General features: G+C 45.3%; 1 protein-coding gene across 2 annotated transcripts; it reads left to right on the top strand.

Moving 5' to 3' along the window:
- The first annotated feature begins 1612 nt into the window (after positions 1 to 1612).
- POLR1B (RNA polymerase I subunit B) lies at positions 1613 to 24643 on the top strand. 2 transcript variants are annotated; one of them, XR_014562730.1, is made up of 16 exons: positions 1613 to 1844; positions 3182 to 3349; positions 4616 to 4762; positions 5659 to 5791; positions 7533 to 7669; positions 8975 to 9198; positions 10555 to 10726; positions 13191 to 13362; positions 14432 to 14713; positions 16478 to 16611; positions 16929 to 17099; positions 18541 to 18697; positions 19829 to 20025; positions 20633 to 20886; positions 21960 to 23557; positions 24017 to 24643. XR_014562730.1 is itself a non-coding variant. In XM_083733101.1 (15 exons), exons 1-15 carry the CDS (start codon positions 1665 to 1667, stop codon positions 22837 to 22839), a joined length of 3408 nt encoding a protein of 1135 aa, XP_083589227.1. In that variant the 5' UTR covers positions 1623 to 1664; the 3' UTR covers positions 22840 to 23002. The 2 variants fall into 2 exon arrangements, 1 of the variants encoding a protein (XP_083589227.1); XM_083733101.1 differs by lacking the exon at positions 24017 to 24643 and having other exon boundaries at positions 1623 to 1844; positions 21960 to 23002.
- Positions 24644 to 26222: the final 1579 nt, after the last annotated feature.

Below are 26222 nucleotides of genomic sequence, written 5' to 3'. Positions count from 1 at the left end.
AGGCCAAAAACATCTGGAGGCACAAGGTTGGGAAACACTGAACTAGAGCATGCACCACTCTGGCAAGGCAAGCAGAGGCAGACTGCTCCTGCTCTCTCTCCACTGCTAGACCTTGGCGGTTACCAGAAGATACCGTAACTGTATTTAAACTGTAACCTCGAAATAAGTCTAACCAGATACCTATGGGAAGCCCACATGTGAATTCCCAGCAGCTGACATTCAGAGGCATTAGGGGCGACATTCCAACTAACTTTTACCCAGGACAGACCCACTGAAATCAATGGACGTAACTTAGTCAGATTCATTCATTTCAATGTGTCTGAGTGAAAGTTAGTTGAATACCATCAATTGCCTCCAGCAGCAGAAGTAAAAGGTAAAGGTAAAGGTAAAGGTAAAGACCTGTTGTCTTTGTCCATGGAGTTTTCTTGGCAGGGATACTAGAGTGGCTTGCCGGTTCCTCCTCCAGGTGGATCACGTTTGGTCAAAACTCTCCACTATGACCTGTTCATCTTGGGTGCCCTGCTCGGCATAGTTCATAGCTTCTCTGAGTTCTCCATGAAGGACTTTGACCAAACTGCGGGAGGCAGTGGAGGACAGAGGTGCCTGGCGTTCTCTGGTCCATGGGGTCACGAAGAGTCGGACACGACTAAACGACTAAACAACAACAAAGGTAAAGACAACATGCGGGACTGACCCAAAACATTCTTTAATGTGTGACATTTTAATGTATTTTTAATCTTTGTTGGAAGCTGCCCAGAGTGGCTGGGGAGACCCAGCCAGATGGGCGGGGTACAAATAAATTATTATTATTATTATTATTATTATTATTATTATTATTATTATTATTATTATTATTATTATTATTATTATTTTCTGCTGCCTGATACAAAAACAGGAAATAAAGGTGCACAGATTATCCAAAACGGGCCAGATTATTTTGACACCCGAGGCAGAAAATCCCACCACCATCTCTCGCTGGGAGTACAAACTGCAGCCGAGATAAATGACAAATCTGACACTGCACCCTTAAAACAGCTGCCGCGCCCTTGCTAACCCTAGAGGCGGCCCGGATGTCCCGCCCATGGATGGAAAAGGAGAGCCATCAGAGCAGCAAAACCTCCACTCTAAAGAGCTACCCTCTTCCAACCTTTAGGCGGCGCTCACAAGCTGCACGCACAAGTGCGCAGGCGCTCAGGAGAAAGATAGATGGAAGGAGGGGGAGCCAGTTGGTGAGATTGGGAATGAATACGGCAGTAGTAAAATTGCAGAGGTGACAGGCTGCGTTGAATCTATGGTGACAATTTAAATCCGCCGCTGGGCCGTGCTACTCCCTAGAGCCTCTCTAGAAATTGGCTATGGCAACTGAGACACCCCTAGGCGTGTAAAACATGAACTAAAACAGATCACGTTGGCCAGAAAAAGGCTTGCGGTGTAGTATAGCTCTACCTTATTTCTATCTCTACGGATTAAAAACTGCCCGGAGGAAAATTGGGCGCAATCCAGTCTGGGAGTTGTATGCCTTCCCTTTCAGTGCCGCCGTTACCCTAGAACGCCGAGGGGAAGGAGGAAGAACTACAAGTCCCAGCGAGCAGCGGAACGGAAGTGATGGAACACGAGGTGTCTTTCTGGCGGAGGCGGTGTCCTGCGGCTGCCCAGGGAGAAGCATGGGCGACAGCGCGTGCAAGTGGCGGGCTTTGCCCAGCGGCCCCAGCCTCAGGAACCTCACGGCGCCGGGCTACGGGCAGCCCAAGGAGCGCCAGACGCCGGCCCTGCAGGACGTGGCGCGGGCGCACACCGAGTCCTTCAACTACGCCGTGGGAGAAGGGCTGCTGCGGGCCGTGCAGGTGGAGCCAGAGGGGCCGGAGGAGGGTGGGGGGGAGTCAGGGAAAGTAAGCGGGTATAATATTACTATTACTACTACTACTACTACTACTACTAATAATAATAATAATAGTAATAGTAATAGTACTACTACTAATAGTAGTACTACTAGTAGTAGTAGTAGTAGAACAGGAAAGGGATGCGAGGGAAGGGAGTTGATATTTAATAATAATAATAAACTTTATTGGACTTTCTTAAGTGATTTTTCATTCTGGATAGTTTTATTTGATTGCTTTAAATGTAGGTTGCACACAGCTTAGATTTATTTTATTAAAAATATAAAGCAGTACAGAAATGAAATGAAATTAATAAGAACAACAACAAAACAACATTATTATTAGAAGAACAGGAAAAGGGGATGCGAGGGAAGTCAGTTGATATTTAATAATACTGTAATAATAATACTGTAACAATAAAGCTTTATTGGACTTTCTTAAGTGATGTTTCATTCTGGATGGTTTTATTTGATTGCTTTAAATGTAGGTTGTACACAGCTTAGATTTATTTTATTAAAAATATAAAGCGGTACAGAAATGAAATGAAATTAATAAGAACAACAAAACAACATTATTATTATTATTATTATTATTATTATTACAGGAAAAAGGGATGTGAGGGAAGTCAGTTGATATTTAATTATTATTATTAATGGGGTTCTGTTAGTATTTGTAATGTAATTTCCTCCGAAATGTATTTTACAAAGAATAAATGGTACTGGGGAAAGGAGGTGGCAGTTGGCAGTTGGCATTTGATTGGTTATTTCATGAGATTTTATGTACCGCCTGATTGTAGAGGGGAAAGAACCTTCAGAGCAGTTTGCAAAGAAGGTAAAACCATTGCTTTAAAAAAAGTACGGCTGTGTTTTAAAATATACAAAAAGGTTAAAACCAGCATAGTGTAGACTAAAGCAAATCAAAACTCATTCAGGCTTTCTAGACATCTGGTTAAGGCGCGTCTTAGTAAGAATACCTTCAGCAGATACAGGAAAAAAATACAGTGAAGATGTCTGCAGGGAGCTGCAGTTTGGCATTAGCCGGTATAGAAGTGAATAATAATATTAATACTTTAAGGGTAGGAGGGATTTGTGGCTTTTAAAAAAACATGTAGTGCCTTTATTGGGACCAACTAAAAAGTCACAAAGAAGTGAGCAGGTAAGAAAAAGAGCTATTTCTTAGAGGTTTGCTGCCTCTGAACCTGGAGAGATAGTATACAGTCCTTATGACCAGCAGTAGATTTGGTGGTGAGCTGTGATAACCTGTGGGTTTTCTTTTTCTTTCTCTCTTTCTCTCGCTTTTTAAAGGCCATCCCACCTTTGGAATTTCTTTTCAAGAATGATCGGATCACTTTGGCCATTGTGGGAGCCACCATCAACCCTCCTATGGTACCAAAAGGAAGTATATGTAACGAGCTGAAAGTTTACCCAGCAGAATGCAGGGGGCGCAAAAGCACCTACCGCGGAAAAATAACTGTAAGTAACAAATGTAAAGGAATTATGTGTAAAGGAATGTGGCAGAATCATGTGAACTTTAGAAATCCAAGGCGTGTAGAGACCTGGCACTACAATAATTTGGAGATTTATACACTCCCAGCTGGCATATAAGGTGAACTGTTAAGACAGCATGTGGGTGATACAACTCCTAATAATTTGTCAGCTACCACTTTCTTCCATTAAGAACAGTTTGCAAGCATGGTGATAGGTGGGTTTGCAAATGTAAGACAACCCATGGTTTGTCTCAAGCAGAGAGATGGGAAGAGAGCATGTGAGGCTAACAAGGTAACCATTAATATAGTTTGATTGTGATTAGAAAAACAGGCAGTGCTTCATTTGTACTGGACCACACTCTGGTCTTTCAAAAAATCTGATGAATTCACACTTGGAATCTAACTAGACATTGTAGGGAGATGCCTTATACCATGGCAGGCTATTGATTCATTTAGCTTGTTTACACCAGAGATAGTCAATGTGATGCCCTCCATATGCAGTTGGACTGCAGTTTCCATCAGCCCCAGCTGGTCAAGGATAGTGGGAATTGTAGTCCAACAACATCTGGAAGGGACCATGTTGGCTACTGCTGGTCTACAGAAGCTGGCAGCTGCTCTCCAGGGTGTCAGAAAGAAAATTGGCTGCCTGTGAGCATCCAGACCCTTTCAAGGGGTTTCTACTAGTGCATAAAGCCCTATGTTACTTGGGACCCAGTATCTTGAAGGAATGTCTTTACCAGTAACTTCCGGCCTGAAATTTGCAATCTGAGGGGGAGGCCCTGCTTGAGGTCCTGCCCATCAGTTGGAGCAGTAAGGAGGATGGGAGCCCAAGAAAGGGCATTCTCAGTGGTTGTGTCCCAGTTAAGGAACTCACCCCTGCACCAAGGAAAATGGGTCACTCAGGTGGGATGTTAAGAATTTTTTTTGCCCAGGCCTTTGTAACGTAGTTCAGGAACACTTTTGTCTCCTACTATGGATGCTCTAATTGCTGTGGATGTTCTCATTGCTTTCATGAAGAGGAGTTTTATTGTTCTTAGCTGCCCTGGGTTCCCTTTGGGGAGAAAGGACATGTTATAAATTTGACCTAATAAGTAAGCACACGCTGCTGGCAGTTTTTCTCTAGGCACATTTTTTGCTTTTGTAAGATACTTGCAGTGTAGCTATTTCTTTGAGAGGAGAGCCTTCTACATTTTCAGTGATTTGGATAATATAGATCTCTTTTTCTCAAATCATTATTTCCCCTCCCATATAGGCTGATATCAGCTGGGCAGTGAATGGCATCCCTAAAGGGATTATAAAACAGTCCCTCGGAAATGCTCCAATTATGGTGAAGTCCAAACTTTGCAATCTCCACGGTCTCTCTCCCAAAGAGCTCATCAAACACCATGAGGAGGAAGAGGTATTGCTCGATGTTATTGATTTGCCTTTCTGCGTAGTGGTATGACTCTTATACCGAGTCATACCATTGGTCCACCCAGCTCCCTATTGTCCACCCTGACTATCAACAGCTGTGTGGGGTTTCAGATTGGGAGTCCCTCCCAAACCTACCTGGAGATGCCAGGGATTGACCTGCATGTAAATCGGATGCTTTAACCACTGAGCTACAGCCCCTCCTTTTATATATGAAGCAAAAGAAAGTGAATGTTGCATTGCTTGGAGTGAGATTCACCACGTCCATTTCAAAAGTGATTTGTACCAAAGATATTTCCTCTCCCTCTGGAGAAAAGGATCCATTGACTTCTGTGAGGACCTAGGACTCCTGTTATTAATATTAAGCTTTGTACGTGGTTGTAGTTTGCTTTTAAAAATTCAATCATTTTAAAGGTAAAAGTTGATAACTTCCCTAAATGGAATGGAAAATGCAGGCTACAAATACAATCATACCTTATGTTACGGACGCTTCAGGTTACGTGTTTTCAGGTTGCGGGCTGCGGGAAACCTGGAAGTACCACAACGGGTTACTTCTGGGTTTTGCCGCATGTGCAGAAGAACCAAAATGCGTCGGCACAGACGCGGCGCTTCAGGATTTGAACGTTGTGGACACGCCTCCATCACGGATTACGTCCGCAACCCGAGGTTCCACTGCACTTTGATGAATAAAGAAAATAAACTAGATTATCTTGAAATTAAATTTCCTCTTACTAAAATTTTGATCGTTCTTTGCAAGGAAAACGATACTAAAAAATGAGTAAGTGTGCCCTCTGCTTCCAGACCTAATAAAATCTGCCTTTGTTGATTAATGCACTGAAGTCAATCTTGCAGCTCTGTTAATTGCCTTTTTTCACCTTTTGGCAGGAAATGGGAGGCTATTTCATTGTTAACGGTATAGAAAAGGTGATCAGAATGGTGATTATGCCAAGACGGAACTTTCCCCTTGCAATGATTAAACCAAAATGGAAATCCAGAGGTCCAGGCTACACACAATATGGTAATGTTGATCTTCGTAAAATAACTTTAAAATAATCCTTCATTTAAATAATAATAATTAAATCACATGCTGAACAGCATGTGCTGTTGCTCTTGCTGTTCTCTGGATTTAGCAATTCATCTGCCTTTGGTTCTCCCTCCCCTGATGCCACTGAGTTGCTCTGCCCCACTTCCACAAATGCTGGAGTAAAGTATGTAAGGAGTGCCAGAGAACAGTGGCAGAGCATGTGCTCTGAATGCAGAGTGGGGCCCCCAAATCCAGTACCCAGCATCTTGGGCAGCCAGACTGGAAAAGAGGTCTGCCTGCAACCTTGGAGCATGGTCTGAACCCTCCTTACCTGGGTCCCCCAGACTGTTTAGAGTGGATCACAGCCACCTTTCCTGCACCTGACGCCATATGCCATCAGGGACAGCGAAGTTCAGGTCAAGAAAGGTCAGAAAAGAATTGAAGCCGCAGCTGTAAGGGAAGAGTTGGGTGCGCTTCAAGCAGCCGTGCCTTGACATTTCATAGAATTGTAGAGTTGGAAGGGACCCTGAGGGTCATCCAGTCCAACCCTCTGCAATTCAAAGCTTGAAGGACCATAGCTGAATAGTAGAGCCTCTGTTTCACATGCATAAGGTCCCAGATTCAGTCTCTGGCATCTCCTGGTAGGGCTTGCTGTCTGAATCCTGGAGATCCACCGTCAGTCAGCATAGACAATACAGAGCCAGGTGGACCTATGGTCTGTCTCAGTATAAGGCAGATTGCTATGTCCCATCAATCACCTGCTGTCCCCTGGCCAAATCAGACTCCCTGCTCGTGTCTTGGAGAGCCTTCCAACCAAAATAAGCTATGCTAGACTTCATTTTCATTTATTATATTTCTCTGCCGCTTTTCACTCAACATGAGGCACAAAGCGGCTTACGTAACAATAAATACAGTGGTGCCCCGCAAGACGAATGCCTCGCAAGATGAAAAACTCGCTAGACGAAAGGGTTTTCCGTTTTGGAGGCGCTTTGCAAAACGAATTTCCCTATGGGCTTGCTTCACAAGATGAAATGTCTTGCGAGTTTTTCCGACATTTCCCCCCCCCCCCCTTTTTCTAAGACACTTATCTGCTTATCCGCTAAGCTGATAAGCCGCTAATAGCGCTAATCCGCTAAGCCGTCAATGGGCTTGCTTCGCAAGACGAAAAAACCGCTAGACAAAGAGAATCGCGGAACGGATTCTTTTCGTCTTGCGAGGCACCACTGTAATAACATAAATTGCAACATGAATCATATAAAATAATTAATAAATCATCAGTAAAACAATTACAAATTGTCAGGAAAACTTCCACCTTCTATAAAGCACTATTAACAAAGCAACTTTAAAAAATAGGCCAAACAGCACGACCACAAGAAAAATTGTATTATAAAATCCACAAAGCATTAACAGCACTGATAATCCACAAAACAATATTAACAACATTAACAAGCTAACCACCAAAAGCACTAAGCACTGCTGAATTCTGCTAGGCTTGATGGAATTAGTAGTTTGACTGTATAATGTTAGTACAGAGGTGATTGCTTTGGTGATTGCTAGGGTTGAATACTGTATTAGGTAAACTGCATTATTTCCACTTTTGCTTATAACAGTAATCATGCTGGTATTTTTAGATGTCAAAATGGTACAGTAACTCTTAGAGGTTTATTTGTTTATTAATTGGTATATAACTCTTAAGTTAACGATGCTACGATTCGCTTCCTTTGGATGGCGCTAGGTGTCTCAATACACTGCGTTAGAGATGAACACACAGCAGTTAACATGACCCTTCACTACCTTGAAAATGGCACAGTGATGCTGAACTTCATTCATCAAAAAGAGCTGTTCTTTCTTCCACTCGGATTTGTACTGAAGGTACTGTACCTGTGCTCTGTCTGTAGGATCTCTGTTATATTTTACACACTACTTTCCCAAGAACCGTGAGATGTACAATTGCAAATAAGCCGTTCAGAGTTAATAGCCCACCTGCTTTCACACACTAGTGTCAGCCATTTGTGGTATGTCAATAGCCTGAACGGAGAGTGAAGACACTCTTCCAGTTTACAGAGTCTTTCTTGCTTGGCTGCCTAGAGTCCATTTCTACTCAAGGCAGGTTGAGGTAGGCAAGTGGCTATTTACAAGCCTGTCACTAGCTTAGATTAAATGTAACAGCCGAGCCATGATTTTCATGAACGGGCTTTAAACTTGAAAACTCCTCCCTTCTTTCCTAAATATTTTGCTGTGATGTCCAAATTGAGCAAAATCTGAGCTTCCAATTCCGGCTTAGAGGCAAACCTTTTGCCCTGTATGAACATGGAAAACAATGGATTGTTTAAACCAAATAGAGAATATAGCTATATATATATATATATATATATATATATATATATATATATATATGCTTTCGTAGATTTTCACGGGTACAGGAATGCAGGTTTTGGTGTCCTCGGGTGTCTTCCCGTGTAAAAGTTGGGGTGTCTAGGCGACGTTTCGACGAGGTCTCACTCGTCATCTTCAGGCTGGTGCTTTCGGCTTCTTGTTACTGGAACAGAGCGGGATCTCAATGTTTGAGTTCCTATAAATACTGTAGAGGGGGTGTGGTGTCTAGCCTCCAATGTTCTGGGCAGAGAGGAAGTTCCCAGGCTAGTGTGCCTTTTCTTCTTTTGTTCCTTAATTACTTGAGAGATACCTTGAGTGATTTCTTGAGTGATATCCTGAGTACCACTTAGGTGGGTCATTAGGTGTGGATTAGTTGCTAAAGTCTTTGTGTCTTGACCTCTTGAACTTTGTGAAGAGTTTTCCTGAGAAGATGGCTGTATTGCACTTAGTTGTGCTTTGGCTTGGCTTCGTGTATAGGGGCGAGCTGTGGTTTTGTGGCTTGTGTCAGCCAGATCTGTGTAGGGATTGCAGGGGGGTGCAGCATCCGGAGGTGCCACCATGGATTGGCTATATATAGTATAGTTCACCTCATTCCTCCCTGTCCCCACGTTCCAGTGACATGTTGGGAAAATGGGAAAACATAAGAAGAAAAAGGCTGCCTGCTCCGAGTATACATGGTAGCAGGCTATATGCAGAATTGCAGGCTTTGAAAATCATGATGCTTTTAGTGATACCTGCCTAGTGTGTTCTCCCCCCACCTCCCAAACTAATTTCTTCAAACCTTTTCTTTCTCTGCTGCAGGCATTAGTTAGTTTCTCAGATTTCCAGATTTTTCAGGAGTTGATTAAAGGAAAAGAAGAGGATACTTTCTATAAGAACTGCATGTCTCAGATGCTGCGGCTGGTAGCAGAGGATGGCTGCATGACGCAGAAACAAGTCCTCATCTTCCTGGGGCAGCGCTTCAGAGTGAAATTCAGCCTTCCTGACTGGCACAGCAGTGAACAAGTTGGAGAGTTCCTTCTTAAGTATGTCTTTAGGCAGACATAACTTAAGACACAGGTGGCGCTGTGGTCTAAACCACAGAGCCTAGGGCTTGCCGATCAGAAGGTCGGCGGTTTGAATGCCCACGACGGGATGAGATCCCGTTGCTCGGTCCCTGCTCCTGCCAACCTAGCAGTTCAAAAGCACGCCAAAGGGCAAGTAGATAAATAGGTACCGCTCCGGCGGGAAGGTAAATGGCATTTCTGTGCACTGCTCTGGTTCGCCAGAAGCGGCTTAGTCATGCTGGCCACATGACCCGGAAGCTGTACACCAGCTCCCTCAGCCAGTAAAGTGAGATGAGCGCCGCAACCCCAGAGTCGTCCGTGACTGGACCTAACGGTCAGGGGTACCTTTACCTTTAACTTAAGTTTTATCTTCCTTTTGAAATACAAAACCAGTCTTTGACTGGTTTCACATCAGACCCTGGTGCAGGGGTCCCCAACCTGGAGGCACGTTCAGAAATATTAAAGGTTGAATCTAAGAAGACACTGCGTCAGTGGAATGACTTCCGCAAGAGTAGTGGAACTGCCCCCCGCCCCTCTGCTGCCCCCGCCCTGCCTCCAGATCTGTTCCTGAGGGTTGGGAAAAGCCCCAAATTTGGAGGAGGAGAGGGAGGGGAGGTTCTGTTCCACTTGTGCAATTATTCAAATCTAACGTTCAGTGGGTGTGCGGTCTGCGTACACAATAGTTGTACAACCCCAAAGAGCATACACTCTTTCACACAAACACTTCTATGTGTATAGAAGCAGCTTGTACCTGCACTCAGTGTAACGTGCGAGCAAGCCTTGAATGTTTCTTGGGGGTTGGGAGTCTTAGTTTCACAAAGAAAACCAATGTGAAATTTTATTTTTGGTTACAATTCATTGCATGAATAATAATTACCAAAAAAAAAAAAAGCTAATCTCTCTCCCACCCCAATGGAAGATTAATTTTCTTCCAGTGAAATGGGCCCTTTACCAAACCTGAGGTAAGGTCACCAGTGGCGTAGCGTGGGGGGTGCAGGGGGGGCCGGCCGCACCGGGCGCAACATCTGGGGGTTAGGGTTAGGGGGCGCAAATCCACAGGTTAGGGGGCGCAAATCCACAGGTTAGGGAGCGCAAATCCACAGGTTAGGGGGCGCAAATTACTTGCCTTGCCCTGGGTGCTGACAACCCACGCTACGCCACTGAAGGTCACCACCGCCATGAAATCCTAGGCTGCTATTTATTTGTATGGTTGAAAGTACCAAAGGCAAGTTGCAAAGATAGCATTGGGCTAAAATTACTGCCATGTTTAAGTTTTGGAGTGATGCTCAGCTAAAAAAGAAATGGTTATCCCAAAACTTTGTGTTGCTCCCACAGCCAATGCATCTGCATACACCTGAATAACAAAGCTGAGAAGTTCTACCTGCTTTGCTTCATGACTCGAAAACTGTTTACTTTAGCCAAAGAAGGCTGCATGGAGGAAAATCCTGACAGTTTAATGAATCAAGAGGTGCTCACTTCGGGACAACTTTACCTCATGTTTTTAAAGGTACTACCCTGAGAGTTATTCTCCATTCCCCTATAAATAGCCAGAAACATGCTCTTTAATAGTTGCCAGAAATCTTAGCAACAGCTTTCCAGATTACATCAAGCATCTTGTGGTTCCCACAAACTTCAAGAAGAGTTTGGATTTGATATCCCGCCTTTCACTCCCCTTAAGGAGTCTCAAAGCAGCTAACATTCTCGTTTCCCTTCCTCCCCCACAACAAACACTCTGTGAGGTGAGTGCGGCTGAGAGACTTCAGAGAAGTGGGACTAGCCCAAGGTCACCCAGCAGCTGCATGTGGAGGAGTGGGGAATCGAACCCAGTTCACTAGATTACAAGTCCACCACTCTTAACCACTACACCACACTGGCTCTCTTCATTTATTTTGTGTGTTTTATGTCATTTATTTTGACCAAACTGCGGGAGGCAGTGGAAGACAGGCGTGCCTGGCGTGCTCTGGTCCATGGGGTCACGAAGAGTCGGACACGACTAAACAAACAACAACAATGTCATTTATAGGCTGTCCCATCACTGAAGTCCTCTGGGCAGCTTACGGGGTTTAAACTAACAACATTACAAGCCAATGTGGTGCCCTCAAGATTATGTGGATTACAACTTGCATCAGCGCCGGCCAGCCTGGCCAGTAGCCTGGGGTGATGGAAGATGTAGTCCACAACACCGGAACGGTGCCATGTTGTCAACTCCCGGTATAGCCCATCACATAATTTCAAAGGCCTGGGGGAAAATAAAAAGGGTTTTGCGTGGCATCAGAAAAAGATTGAAGTAAGTGCCAAGCAGGTGTCATTGGGGAGGTCATTCTAATACTAAGGAGCCACTGCTGAAAATAGTAGAATAGGAAATTGCTGTCCCTGGATAAAATAATCCCAAGTAAAAACTGTTCTTATTATATATGGAGTTATTTGTGCCAGGAAGTTTTGTGTTTGGTGGGAGAGCTGAGGTTCTGGTTTTTTGTGACAAAGCTGGAGAAGGAAAATTATTCTCCAGTTGCCCTGTCTCTCACTGTTTTCTCACAGCTATGTAGTATCCCTCTTACAGGTCAGATTTGAGCTCTGATGCAGGAATGCGTATTGCATAGCTGAAAGCACTTCAGTGGAAATGTCAGCAGTATTCCAATGAGCGAGGTTGAGCAGTAACATGGAGCTATGGTTTGGCACCACATGAATAATTTTCTAAGGGCTTTCAAACCTGTGTGCAATACAACTCCAGCTAAACCATAGTTTTCCATTTTTGTAACCCTGGCTTGTTCTTGCCCTGCAAACCGAGATGCCCCCCCCCCCCAGTTCTCCATTGCAAGGACTTCAAGTGACCAGTCATCTTTGCAGGTTCAGTTAAAATGACAAACTTCTGCCGTGAGCCAAGGAGGGGGTTGCAGAACACAAGGTCATTTGAAAGCATGTTCATGTCGCAACAGATTGTGGTTTATAATAATAATAATAATAATAATAATAATAATAATAATAATAATAATAATAATTTATTTGTACCCCGCCCATCTGGCTGGGTTTCCCCAGCCACTCTGGGCGGCTTCCAACAGAGATAAAAAATACACTAAAATGTCACATATTAAAAACTTCCCTGAACAGGGCTGCCTTCAGATGTCTTCTGAATGTCAGGTAGTTGTCCATCGCCTTGACATCCGATGGGAGGGCATTCCACAGGGCGGGCGCCACCACCGAGAAGGCCCTCTGCCTGGTTCCCTGCAACTTGGCCTCTCGCAGTGAGGGAACCGCCAGAAGGCCCTCGGAGCTGGACCTCAGTGTCCGGGCAGAACGATGGGGGAGGAGACGCTCCTTCAGATATACTGGACCGAGGCCATTTAGGGCTTTAAAGGTCAGCACCAACACTTTGAATTGTGCTCGGAAACGTACTGGGAGCCAATGTAGGTCTTTCAAGACCGGTGTTATATGGTCTCGGCGGCCGCTCCCAGTCACCAGTCTAGCTGCCGCATTCTGGATTAGTTGTAGTTTCCGGGTCACCTTCAAAGGTAGCCCCACGTAGAGCGCATTGCAGTAGTCCAATTTGGTTGATAACTGCCTCTCAACCTAGCCAGTGAGGCTAAATTGCTGTCGGCTGCAGCTTTGATTGATTTCCCTGCTTATTAAGCTGGGTATCTCTACTCACCTCTGGTGGCTGTATATTTGGCCAGAGCATTGAAATCTGTACTGTTAGTTGATTGTGTGTGACACATTTTGCACTGTTGAAGTTCCAAAGCAGATGTACATAATAGGATGTGTTATGTTGTGATGTAATAGGTTGTGATGAATCAGGAGGCAATTTGAGAGAGGCCGGGTTCCAATGGCAACTTTCCCCTCTGCTCTTGTGTTGGGACAGGAACGTTCCTTGCCACCCATATACTAGTTTGTCACGTGGCCAGTTTGTATAGAAGTGCGTTGTGTTAGTTCTTGAAGTCTTTTTTCTTGTTTGTTCCTCTTATCCTATATCGTAGGAGAAGATGGAAACTTGGTTGCAGTCTGTGAAAATAGCCTTGGACAAGAAAGCTCAGAAGTCAGCTATGACAATTAATGCAGAAAACATGATGAAGATTCTTGGCATGGGGACAGATATTACAAGGATGCTTGAGTATCTCCTTGCTACTGGCAACCTGCGCTCTAAGACAGGTAAAAATGTCGAAGACCTGCAGCACAATTTTGCAGCTGGAGTCTGAAGCACGTGGATGGCGCCAGCTCGTGAAAGGCTGCTGTAGACATTTTGGGCATATCACAAGCGAGGGGCTTGCTTGCATGTGAGAATTTGCAAACGCACAACAAAGTGGATGCAGTGATTCTAGGATGCAGAGATCAGGTTCCGTGGAGCCTTGCCTTTTCGGGTGGGGGTTTAACCCAACACTTTCTTTTCTTTACGTTTGTAAAACTGCTACAAGGCATGTTGAAAACTCAGCACCCAAGGAACACATTTCCAGAGGTTGGGGTTGTGCAACTTCCACAGCTCTCCCATCCACCCTCCCATTAGCAGCCAAGGCAGAATAGGTTATACAGAGTAAGAGTCATTAATGCTGAACAACATACGTCATGTAGACAGGGCAGGAAACTGTTTCTTCCTTGTCACATAACTTGGGATTATTTGGGTGCAGAATTTTAGCTTAGTAGAGCATGTACACACTAAATCCTAATTGTAGGATTAGAATGCTCTCTCGTTCTAAAGATGGATCATTTGCATCCCAAACTACATTCCCACCACCAATTAACTCCCCTTTAGATTGCAATCCAGCCTGTTGGATGCTGCAACCAAAAATCAGGAAAGGTGATGCACACCATATCGTTCCAGGGACCACAGCATAAGCAAGCAAAGGAAGGCGCAGATTACAAGGGAACGTATTGAGGGTGATTGGCCTGTCTGTTGGTAATCATTATGCCTTACATTCCTAGAGTGATTCCTTGCTGCAGGCACAGGAGCTGTTACTTGGCCTACACCCCTCTTGAATCCTGACTGCTTGTGTTTACCTTCCCTATTTAAAAAAAACCAGAAGTCCTAATGGATACTTACTCTGTTTTCTGCGATGTTCAGATGTTGACGTAGTTGAATATTTGATGTATTGTGCACCACGCAACTCAGTGCATGTGGTGGTGGTATTAAAACGGCTACTGCTACCAAGCAACTGTTCTTGCAAAATAATTCTTGGATCAAAGCTGATTTTCCCTGCTTCCCATTTCTCTCTCTCTCTACAAGGTCTGGGCATGCTGCAAAACTCCGGTCTCTGTGTGGTAGCAGACAAGCTGAACTTCATCCGCTACCTCTCCCATTTCCGCTGTGTGCACAGAGGGGCTGATTTTCTCAAGATGAGAACCACCACAGTGCGCAAGCTGCTGCCGGAGTCCTGGGGTTTCCTTTGTCCTGTCCACACGCCCGATGGAGAACCGTGTGGTCTGATGAATCACATGACAGCTCCATGTGAAATAGTAACACAGCCATCGTATACATTCTCCCTGCCGTCCTTGCTTTGCTCTTTGGGTAAGAATGGATCTATTTGATCTATAAGAAATGCTTTCAGGGGAAAAGGAAGTCTCAGATCGGTAGGGTTGGCCGTTCACTGAGCTGTAAGTAATATGCCCACAGAGATAATTGCAAAGTTGTTGTTTAGTCGTGTCCGACTCTTCGTGACCCCATGGACCAGAGCACGCCAGGCACTCCTGTCTTCCACTGCCTCCCGCAGTTTGATCAAACTCATGCTGGTAGCTTCGAGTACACTATCCAACCATCTCGTCCTCTGTCGTCCCCTTCTTGTGCCCTCCATCTTTCCCAACATCAGGGTCTTTTCTAGGGAGTCTTCTCTTCTCATGAGGAGGCCAAAGTATTGGAGCCTCAGCTTCACGATCTGTCCTTCCAGTGAGCACTCAGGGCTGATTTCCTTAAGAATGGATAGGTTTGATCTTGCAGTCCATGGGACTCTCAAGAGTCTCCTCCAGCACCATAATTCAAAAGATTGCAAAGTAGTGGGTTTCAAATTGGGTTCTGGGGAATCCTGGGATTCCTTGGGAAACATATCTGGGTATGTCAGTGAGAAGATCATTTATGGCACACACACTTCCTTGAACAGCGCTTTTCTAGACTCCTAGACTTCCCTCGCAGGTTGCAGCCACAAGAGTGTCTGGAGTACACCCTCAAGTTGTGCTGGGCAGTGGTGAGGCCCAACAGGCCCAGCCAGTGCCCACTGAGTACTAAGCATGTGCAGTAGCCCCAGAGCCAGCCCCAGAAGTATCTGTAGTGCATAGGAGGTCTTTTTGGCAGAATGCAGAAGACCCTTAGCAGACAAGCGCATGTGAAGATAGTTGTCAGAAAATTGAAATCATGGAAGCTGAGGGCTGCAGCTCATTGGTAAGCTGCGTGCTTAGCAAGCAGGTGACCCAGTGCTCAATCCCAGGCATTTTCAGTTAAGAGGATCAGACTGCAGGTGCTGGAAAGACTTCTGCATCAGATCTTGAATAGCTGCTGCCAGGGAGACCATACTAAGCTAGATGTACCACAGTGGACTGAGTCAGTACAAGGCAAGATCACAACTTGAACCACTGTGGTGTGGTGTAGTGGTTAAGAGCGGTAGTCTCGTATTCTGGTGAACTGGGTTCGCGTCTCCGCTCCTCCACCTGCAGCTGCTGGGTGACCTTGGGCCAGTCACACTTCTCTGAAGTCTCCCAGCCCCACTCACCTCACAGAGTGTTTGTTGTGAAGGAGGAAGAGAAAGGAGAATGTTAGCCGCTTTGAGACTCCTTAGGGTAGTGATAAAGTGGGATATCAAATCCAAACTCTTCTTCTTGCTGGCCACAGGGTATGATCAGACCTGGCCTTTCCCCCCTTGAAATACTATACCTGATTAGTCATTTTCAACAATAAGCTCTTGGGCTGCATTACTGGTATATATTTCTGCAGCATAGTTTTAGAATGCAAATAAAGACAGTCTCGCTTCCTGTGTTCTTGGCTGAACCAGGGACCTGAAGCCATCACTTCCCTGCTTCAAATAAAACACTGTTTAGTCAATGCCCCTCCCTGTTTTCAAAATGAGCCACAAATCCTTCCTAGCATGTCAGTTAACAAAACAAAACCTAGCGAAATTACAGGTGTGTACATTTCAAACCACCTAGAGAGGCTCGTCAGTTGCAATGAAGCTTTGCTGCAAATTTTTTGTAGCCGCTAGTAAAATGTTACACCTGTTCACCTTCTGAAGGCTGCTTGCAGTCGGCGGCGTTGATGCATCACATATTGCTGTGCAACTTTCTGTAGGTGTCACTCCAGTTGATGCTGTGCCAAGCCAGCCCTACTCTGAATGTTACCCAGTTTCACTAGACGGCTCCCCAGTAGGCTGGATAGAGAAGGATCAGGCTTCTGGTCTTGTGGAGACACTCAGGCACTTCAAGGTTAGTTTTGTTTGTGCTGCAATGTACACCTCTACTGTATTTGAAAGTCTGCAGGCACTTGGACATCTTGCAGCATTTTGATGATCCAGCTGCCTGTAGCTATGTTTATCCTACAGAATTAAAAGGGTGAAGAGATAAAGATGAATTATCATTGTATAAATACCTGGCCCCACCCTTGCTGACAGTGGGAGGAGTTGCTCCATTTGAATATTTTGTTTTTCACTTTGCCTCTGTGGATCGGGAGAGACATTTCTGCATCGCTCTCTTGCTTTAGTTGAAGGATGTAAAATGGATGCTTCTTTGATTTATGCCACTAGGCAATGCAAGAAAAGAAGATTCCCGTTTGGACAGAGGTGGTCCTTATCCCAAAGACAGGAAAGCCCAGCCTTTACCCAGGACTCTTCATTTTCACCACCCCTTGTAGGATGATGCGTCCCGTGCAAAATTTGGCCCTGGGAAAAGAAGAGTTAATTGGCACAATGGAGCAGGTACATGTTGATTATGCAGCAGTGATCTTGTATTTGAACAATAGTATGCAGGTGGCGCTGTGGGTTAAGCCACAGAGCCTAGGGCTTGCCGATCAGAAGGTCGGCGGTTCGAATCCCCGCGACGGGGTGAGCTCCCGTTGCTCAGTCCCTGCTCCTGCCAACCTAGCAGTCCGAAAGCACGTCAAAGTACAAGTAGATACAGTGGTGCCTCGCAAGACGAAAAGAATCCGTTCCGCGATTCTCTTCGTCTAGCGGTTTTTTCGTCTTGCGAAGCAAGCCCATTGACAGCTTAGCGGATTAGCGCTACAGCGGTCTAGCAGCTTCTAGCGATCAGCTGTTAAGCGGCTTATCAGCGGATCAGCTGTTAAGCAGCTTAGGAAAAGGGGGGGAAAGTGAAAAAAACCCGCGGGGACTCGCAAGATTTTTTTTGTCTTGCGAAGCAACCCCATAGGGAAATTCGTTTTGCGAAGCGCCTCCAAAACGGAAAAAGCTTTTGTCTAGCGGGTTTTCCGTCTTGCGAGGCGTTCATCTTGCGGGGCACCACTGTAAATAGGTACCACTCCGGTGGGAAGGTAAACGGTGTTTCCGTGTGCTGCTCTGGTTTGCCAGAAGCAGCTTAGCCATGCTGGCCACATGACCAGGAAGCTGTACGCCGGCTCCCTCGGCCAGTAAAGTGAGATGAGCGTCGCAACCCCAGAGTCGGCCATGACTGGACCTAATGGTCAGGGGTCCCTTTACCTTTACCCTAACTGGGTGGTAGAATCCCTTCTGCTGCTGTTACTGTGAGTAGAATTGGAAGGGAAATGGGAGGTCATTGGATTCCTATCGGGGAAGGGCAGTAGCTCAGAGGTAAACATGGCCTTTGCATGCAGAAGGTCCCAGATCTTCCTATGCCTATGTTTCTATAGTTTTGCACTTTTCTCTGCAATTTTGGATTGTGCAGCTACTTAAAAATATTAACAAGTCGTCGATACGAAGAGCCATTGCTAACCAGTTAGTCCAGTGGGTATTGCCTATGCATCTGTGACCATTTACTGTGCATCTTTCTCTTTCTAATTCTGCAACCACAATTGTCGGCGTCGTTGGTGTTGCTGAGCATGTTTTAATGCCACTATTGTATGTGACAAGTCACCTTATCTCATAAAATGCTCTTTCCAGCAGGAACAGGTTTTAAGGAGATGAGCTACCTTTACCACGACTGTTAAAATCTGGTGCAGATCGTGCCAAAGGCACTCTTTTGATTGTGTGTGTTGACTTAATAATACGGCATGGAAGAATCGTGGCTTCCGTTGGTGTAGAAGTCTTTTCCAAGAGCTTTGCTTGTGTTTAATGTGCTTGGTGACCACTCACAGAAGTTGAAAATAGATCAGCTTGCTTGCTTGCTCTGTTCTTCCAAAGAGAGCTTCTGCAAAGGGTTTAAACTGGCTTTTCCTTACCCCAGGTCTTCATGAACATTGCTGTGTCTGAGGATGAAATTCAACCAGGACTCACCACACACCAGGAGCTATTTCCCCACAGCATATTAAGCGTGGTGGCCAGTTTCATTCCCTTCTCGGATCACAACCAGAGTCCAAGAAATATGTACCAGTGTCAGATGGGCAAGTAATCCTTAGTTGTTGTTTTTACCCTGGCATTGGACAGCTCTAGTTGCATTTTTCCGACCCACCCTTTTCTTCTGATGTAAATCATGTTAACTGATTTTTAATCGTGTACAGTAGTACCTTGGTTTTCGAACATCTCGGAAGTCATACGTTTCAGTTTTCGGAAGCCAGATGTGCCATGTGGCTTCCGTATTGAGTTTTCCGGACATGAATGCTTCCAGAAATGCATGCTTCGGTTTTCCAGATGTTTTGGAAGTCAAATGGTCTTCCGGAACAGATTACGTTTGAAAACCAAGGTACCACTGTATTATATAATAACTCCTATAATAACTCCTATAAAACAAATAATATAATAACTCCTATAAAACAAAATAACAAAAATGTTCATTGGAATCTCATTCTCCAAGTATGGATTCTTATATAGCCAATTGGCTCCCATCCACACATCAAACTATCAGTTGAGGGAATGCCAAAATTTGCAAAAAACAACAACCCAAAAACCATAGTTTTTTCAGGGGGGCGAGTTGGGTGGGACACCAAAACAGTGTAGTGAGAACAATGTGGTCATGGGGCACACAACACTGATAGTTAATGAGGGGCAGCTAAAGAACCAGGTTGTGGGGGGAATTAAACAGATTATACTGGGGGGGGGGGCAGGTTTGCTGTGCATGTTGGGGCTGATGGGAATTGTTGAAAGACAACAGAAAAAAAGGAGGGGGCTCTCCAGAACTAAACACTTTTAAGTGGAACAGAAGATGGAGACTTGAGGATGCTGGAAACTTTAGATTGCACATAGAGCAGCCCCACATAAGGATTTGAAAGGGAAACAAATGGAAGTGAATGCCTTAAGTGCTGTATTATTTTTATACTTAGGAAATACAGGGAGACGCCTTACAGGAGGTCAGGCTAGTTCGTCATCTAGCCCAGTATTGTCTGCTCTGATTGGCAGTGGCTCTCCAGGGTCTCGGGCACAAGTAATTCCCATCTCCTGCCAGGGAACCGGCCTGTGACCTGCATGCGAAACCTGCCTTCTTCCTTTGAGCTCTGGTCTTTCCCTATGGAAGACATGAAAGACTTTGAGTTTATTTCATCTGATGTCTACTGTGTCTGTGTATTTTGTCCTTCCAGGCAAGCAGACGATGGGTTTCCCACTTCTGACCTTCCCATACCGCTCAGACGATAAGCTCTACCGACTTCAGACTCCTCAAAGCCCACTGGTGCGGCCGGCTATGTATGACCATTACGACATGGACTCCTACCCAGTCGGTACAAATGCAGTTGTTGCCGTGATCTCCTATACTGGCTACGACATGGAAGATGCAATGGTGAGTCCTTGGTTTTAAAAAAGCAAAAAGGAAATTTACGTTCAAATTAACGCTGTTCTCCCTTCCTAATCCCGTCACCTTAGGGTGAAAATGAAGGGAAATGTGGAGTCTGTAACCTGAAGCATCTGTAACCCGAGGTACCACTGTACCAGGAGTTGAGGGAGGGGAGCCCACCCTGACCCATAATTTGGAGGGAAGCTTCTCTGGCTATTTTAACAATTTGAATCCACCTTTAGATTTTAACCTTAGCTGGATCTTAGAATTGAAAGGGACTCAGGTATATGCAGCCTAATCTCCCACCCCAAACTCATAACATCATCATTATTATTACATAGCTTGAACTGATTTCTAGTTTGCCTTTTAGAGTGTGTAACCCCCCCCCCCCCCGGGCTAATTACAAACCAATAGGGTGTTAAAATTCAAACATTAAAATGACGGTTAAAAACAAAGAATGACATTGAAATAGCAGTAGTAGATCGAATAGTTCCTAAATAAGATCGCTAAGAGCATCTGAATTTGGGGATAAAAGGATCTTCAAGTTTCCTTAAAGGCCAGGTTTTTGTTTGACATTGATTTGTGTGGGGGTTTTATTTCATGTTATTTTTAGATCTTGAACAAGGCTTCATGGGAGAGAGGCTTTGGACATGGAAGTATCTACAAAACACAACGTATTGACCTTGCGGAAAAAGTCAAGAAGGGAGAGGATAATCTGGTATTTGGGATTGGTCAGGATAAGCTGGCAACTTTGCAGAATCTGGACCCTGACGGCTTGCCCCACATCGGAGCCAGACTTCAATACGGGGACCCTTTCTATAGCTACGTGAATCTCAACACAGGGGAAAGCTTTGTGACCTACCACAAGTAAGTTCAAAATGCTATTTAGCTACAGTTTTCAACAAGACGATGTGGATTGTGTGTGTGTGTGTGTGTGTGTGTGTGTGAAGTGCCTATTTAAACGCTAGTGAACCTGTGACTAGGTGTTGCTGGTCTACAAATCCCATCCCATTGGCCCTGCTGACAAATTCATGGAGCATAAGGCTACTAGCCACAATGGCTAGGTTCTCCTTTCACTGTCAGAGACGGTGTGCTTCTGAGTACCAGTTCCTGGGGTTCCCAAGTGGGGAGACTCCTGTCGTACTTAAGTCCTGCTTCCAGGCTTCCCCTGGGCATCTTGTGGGCCAGTGTAAGAACAGGTTGCTGTACTAGATGGGCCATTGGCCTGATCCAGCGAGGTTTTATTTTTTATATTCTTAGGCTGGCTGGGGTTGATGTAAGTTGGAGCCAAGCAACATCTAGAGGGCCATAGGTTCCACACCCTGCTTTATAGGTTCTCTGTTGAACTCCCTGGGAACCTTCCCACTCCAAAATACTGCTCTGGAAAATGCTTTGGATGGGGGCAGTTCTGTTGCAGTGCATTTGGGCAGCTATGCTCACAGGATAGCCTTGGGTGAGTCACAGGGTCACTCGTACCCACAAAACCTGGCCAAACCCATTCGTGGAAATTAATGGATGAAAAAAATGTAATGCTCTTTACAATATTGTGAAGCCTTTTGCAAGCCTTCTCTGGCTTTCCTTTTAAGATTGCAGCAAAAGGGCCACCTGCCTGCCAAATTTGGCCCATGAGACAGGTCCTGATAAGGTTCTCCACCTGTCCTTCCCCTCTCCTGATTGCGATGATGGTTATTAATAGTTGCAGTTAGGCAGCAATCCTTGGGACTATTTGCTCTGGGTGTTAAGGTTTGGGTTGAGAGCATTTGCTTCCTTGCTTTCTTTATTTGCAGGATCTTTCATTTGTTTCCACCTTCATTTTATTCTGTATTTGTATTGGGTGAATACTTCACACGTTCCCTTCCCCCATCACCACCAAATAAATTGGAATCAGCTTTCCTGCAGAATCTGTTGGCGATTCAAACCTTTCTTTCCTTTTTCTCCAGGAACAAGGAAATCTGTATTGTGGATAACATCAAAGTATGCAGCAACGACACAGGAACTGGGAAATTCAGGTGTGTGTGCATCACCCTGAGGGTCCCCCGGAACCCAACGATCGGGGACAAATTTGCCAGCCGGCACGGACAGAAAGGCATCTTGAGCAGACTGTGGCCGGCTGAGGACATGCCCTTCACCGAAAGTGGAATGGTGCCGGATATCCTCTTCAACCCTCACGGCTTCCCGTCCCGAATGACCATTGGCATGTTAATTGAGAGCATGGCGGGCAAATCTGCCGCTCTGCACGGGCTGTGTCACAATGCCACACCCTTCACGTTTTCCGAGGACAACTCTGCTCTGGAATACTTTGGCAAGATGCTGAAGGCCGCCGGCTACAACTTCTACGGGACGGAGCGAATGTACAGCGGCGTCTCGGGAGTGGAGCTCGAAGCGGACATCTTCATCGGCGTGGTGTACTACCAGCGCCTCAGGCACATGGTCTCTGACAAGTTCCAGGTGAGGACTACTGGGGCCAGAGATAAAGTCACCAACCAGCCCATCGGAGGGCGGAACGTTCAGGGCGGCATCCGTTTTGGAGAGATGGAACGGGACGCTCTGCTGGCTCACGGGGCCTCCTTCTTGCTGCACGACCGCCTTTTCCACTGCTCCGATCGCTCGGTGACCCAGGTGTGCATTGAGTGCGGGAGCCTGCTTTCTCCCCTCTTGAAGCCTCCGCCCGACTGGTCCACCACACGCATCAGGCAACACGTCTGCACCACTTGCGGCCGGAGCGACACCATTGAAACGATTGCCGTCCCGTATGTCTTCCGCGTCTTCGTAGCGGAATTGGCTTCCATTAATGTAAAAGTGAAACTCAATGTGAGTTAGGGCGGTGTGAACTGTCCAGACCTTAACGCTGGGAGAGAATTGAAAGGACGTTTTTCCTGGACGTGGAACCATCTTTAAAAGGGCTTCTAAGTTATTACAAGCTGTCAGATTAGTCTCCTATATATTTAAAAGTGAGGTGGAACTCTGCTTAATGCTTATTTACAAAGAAATCCCAGAGCAAACGAGATAATTAATAAACTAACTAGAATAATTTTGGGGTCTTTCAGTAAATTATTGAAAGCTGGCTTTTTTAAGAAGACATGTGTGCTCTGCAGTTAGGACAGGTGAGGAACGTATGGGCCCTTCTACATTGCTGGACTACAACTCCCATCATTCCCTGATCATTGGCCATGTTGGCTGAGACCGATGAGACTTGATAGCCCAACAACATCTGCAGGTCCCACATTTCCAGTTTCCTCCCAGAGGTCCAGATAACTTATTTTTTCGTGCTGTGGATTTTCAATTGTGATGACAAATGCTGACAACAGAGATACCAAAGAGGCTTAGAAATTTTAAAAGCTGACCAGACAACCGGAAATATTTGCAGTAGAAAAAGAGACATGTGCCTTTACACCTCCATATACTGTCCCAATATTAGAAACTTGCTTACATTACTTGAATGGAAAATGGCTGCAAAAGTCCTCGGACAGCCCTGAAGCTGTCACTAAAATTGCCATAAAAACAAAAGTTGCAGATTTGAAAAGGAAGGAAAGTTATAGTGGACAGAAACAGACTTCTTGCTGATGTTTTCATCCCATGATGGGTACCAACAAAAAGTTATTATGATGCTTTCTCCTTGCATTCTGAAGGGCTATTTGCTCCATTGTTACATCGGGGACGCAGGTGGCGCTGTGGGTTAAAGCCTCAGCGCCTAGGACTTGCCGATCGAAAGGTCGGCGGTTTGAATCCCTGCGGCGGGGTGCGCTCCCGTCGTTCGGTCCCAGCGCCTGCCAACCTAGCAGTTCGAAAGCACCTCCGGGTGCAAGTAGATAAATAGGGACCGCTTACCAGCGGGAAGGTAAACGGCGTTTCCGTGTGCGGCTCTGGCTCGCCAGATGCAGCTTTGTCACGCTGGCCACGTGACCTGGAAGTGTCTCCGGACAGCGCTGGCCCCCGGCCTCTTGAGTGAGATGGGCGCACAACCCCAGAGTCTGTCAAGACTGGCCCGTACGGGCAGGGGTACCTTTACCTTTACCTTTTACTTTACACCACCATGCCATTTCTGAGTTGCATACTAGTGTCCAGAAGGACAGATCCACATCCCTATTCTCTCAGATCCCAAACGCTCTGGAACTCCAACGTTTTGGCCCCTGAATGCTGCAAACCTGGAAGTGATTGTTCCGGTTTGCGAACATTCTTTTGGAACCCGAATGTCCCACGGGGCTTCCGCGGCTTCCGATTAGCTGCAAAAGCTTCCTGCAGCCAATCAGAAGCTGCACTTTGGTTTCCGAACGTTTTGGAAGTCGAACGGACTTCTGGAATAGATTCCATTCGACTTCCAAGGTATGACACTATTTATTTCCTCAAAGTAGGTATCGGTTCAAGGATGTTGCTGTTTGTTGTTGTTGCTGTTCCATTTTCACCTGAGGCTGCTCACAACATTTCCATTAAAAGATGTTTTACAATTGGTATTGCTTTTGTCTTTTAAACAACCTTTTCAGTTTAATAGGATCCAACTCATATATTACTTACTGCTTTAAAAAAAATGGTTTATGAAATGTTGCCATGTTTTGACCATGGATCCATTGTTTGCATTCTGTGAAAAAACTACTTTTTTAAAAAATTAAAAAGAATCTTATGCAAATACTGCTCCTGAGTTTTCCCCTCTGTTGATATTTTAGTTTTGTTATGATTCATAGGAAAGTAAACCTGATCTTGAACCTAAACTATTGACAGTCCTTATTGATATTCATTATATTTCACACACATAGTACAGTGCTCAGGAACACTGTATTTAGATGCAAAAAGCAGAAATCCATTGATGGGTTTCAAATGTTCTGTTGGCAGGCTAATAATGGCCAATTCATATTACAGTGGTACCTCAGGTTACATACACTTCAGGTTACATAGGCTTCAGGTTACAGACTCCGCTAACCCAGAAATAATACCTCGGGTTAAGAACTTTGCTTCAGGATGAGAACAGAAATCACGTGGCAGCAGCAGGAGGCCCCATTAGCTAAAGTGGTGCTTCAGGTTAAGAACAGTTTCAGGTTAAGAACGGACCTCTGGAATGAATTAAGTACGTAACCAGAGGTACCACTGTACATATGACAGTTCACAGGGGTTGGGGTCAAAACATGGAAGGATCCTGAACAATCTGAATTTTTGATACGCTCCAAAATTTGGCCAAAGTAGAATGTTCTGTTACTGAACCAATCTATCTGCTTTGGCCATTTGGAGAAGAATTAAAATTGGGGTAGCCTTGCAAGCAGATTTGGGGGCTGGGGCTAAGTTCCTGGGTTGAAATGAGAGCTAGCAAATTCAGGGCTTAAAAACTTTTACTCCCCGTGTATCTCACTTTCATTTCTGAAATAAAGCAGAGACACTATTCTGCACCCAGGAAGAAGCAAATGCCTCTTCTGCCAGACACCATCCATGCAGCATGGTCCCTTAACTCATCAAACGACAGAGGAGAGCCCCAAGATTCCTTTCGCCTCTGAAGACCAAGCCATGACTGCCTGGTAAAATACTGAAATGGATGCAGCTCTCTCCCTAATAGGAAATCAGGGTGGGGAGTTGCTTGCTTCAGTCTTGTAGACTGGATAAGCACAATCGAGACTCACTCACACTGGTTTTTTTCCTTTCCTTCCTGTTCCTGAACCTTTGCATATTGTCTCTAGATACATGCTTCCTTCTTCTAAATTGCTAATATTCCATCAGTAGGAAAACCCAGCTATGCAGCCATTAATGTCTTCAATATGATGATACAGGCACATCTTTCAATCTTTCTCTTAAGGAATGGATCAGCAAGAACTGACAACTTCATTGTTTCAACTGCACTTTTTTTAAAAAAAGTTTCCCAGCATTCTTTCACAATTATGGCCAAGACAAACAACTCAAGATGGTGCTTTGCAGCTAGGAACAGACAGGAATCTTGGCGCAATCTCTATCACTGAGGTCTTCAGCAGACTCACTGTTAGTTGTCCCTCATTGCTCAAATCCACCAGCTGCTATACGTTCAACATTGTGGGCCCAATCCTCTGGAACTCTTTCAGGTGATATTCTGCTGTATTGAATTTCCAGTGTCCGCAAGCCTAGGGAGCCTGGCAGAAACTCCTGTGGGCTCCCAAGGCTTGCGGATAGCTTCCTGGAGAGCAAGAGGGGTCGGTGCGCACTGACCGCTCTCGCTCTCCAGGCTTCAGCAAAAGCCTGCATTCGCCCCA

This window comes from Podarcis gaigeae (genome assembly GCF_964106915.1).
Source record: "Podarcis gaigeae genome assembly, chromosome: 3".
In the NCBI taxonomy this organism is placed as follows: Eukaryota; Metazoa; Chordata; class Lepidosauria; order Squamata; family Lacertidae; genus Podarcis; species Podarcis gaigeae.
This window is presented reverse-complemented; position numbering and strand designations above follow the sequence as displayed.

Bases quoted from the DNA above. Each gene is read 5' to 3' on its own strand.
- POLR1B (XM_083733101.1), top strand. From the start codon at position 1,665: ATGGGCGACAGCGCGTGCAAGTGGCGGGCTTTGCCCAGCGGCCCCAGC. The intron at 3,350-4,615 runs GTAAGTAACAAA...CCTCCCATATAG, and splicing joins CCTACCGCGGAAAAATAACT to GCTGATATCAGCTGGGCAGT. The intron at 20,887-21,959 runs GTAAGTTCAAAA...CTTTTTCTCCAG, and splicing joins AGCTTTGTGACCTACCACAA to GAACAAGGAAATCTGTATTG.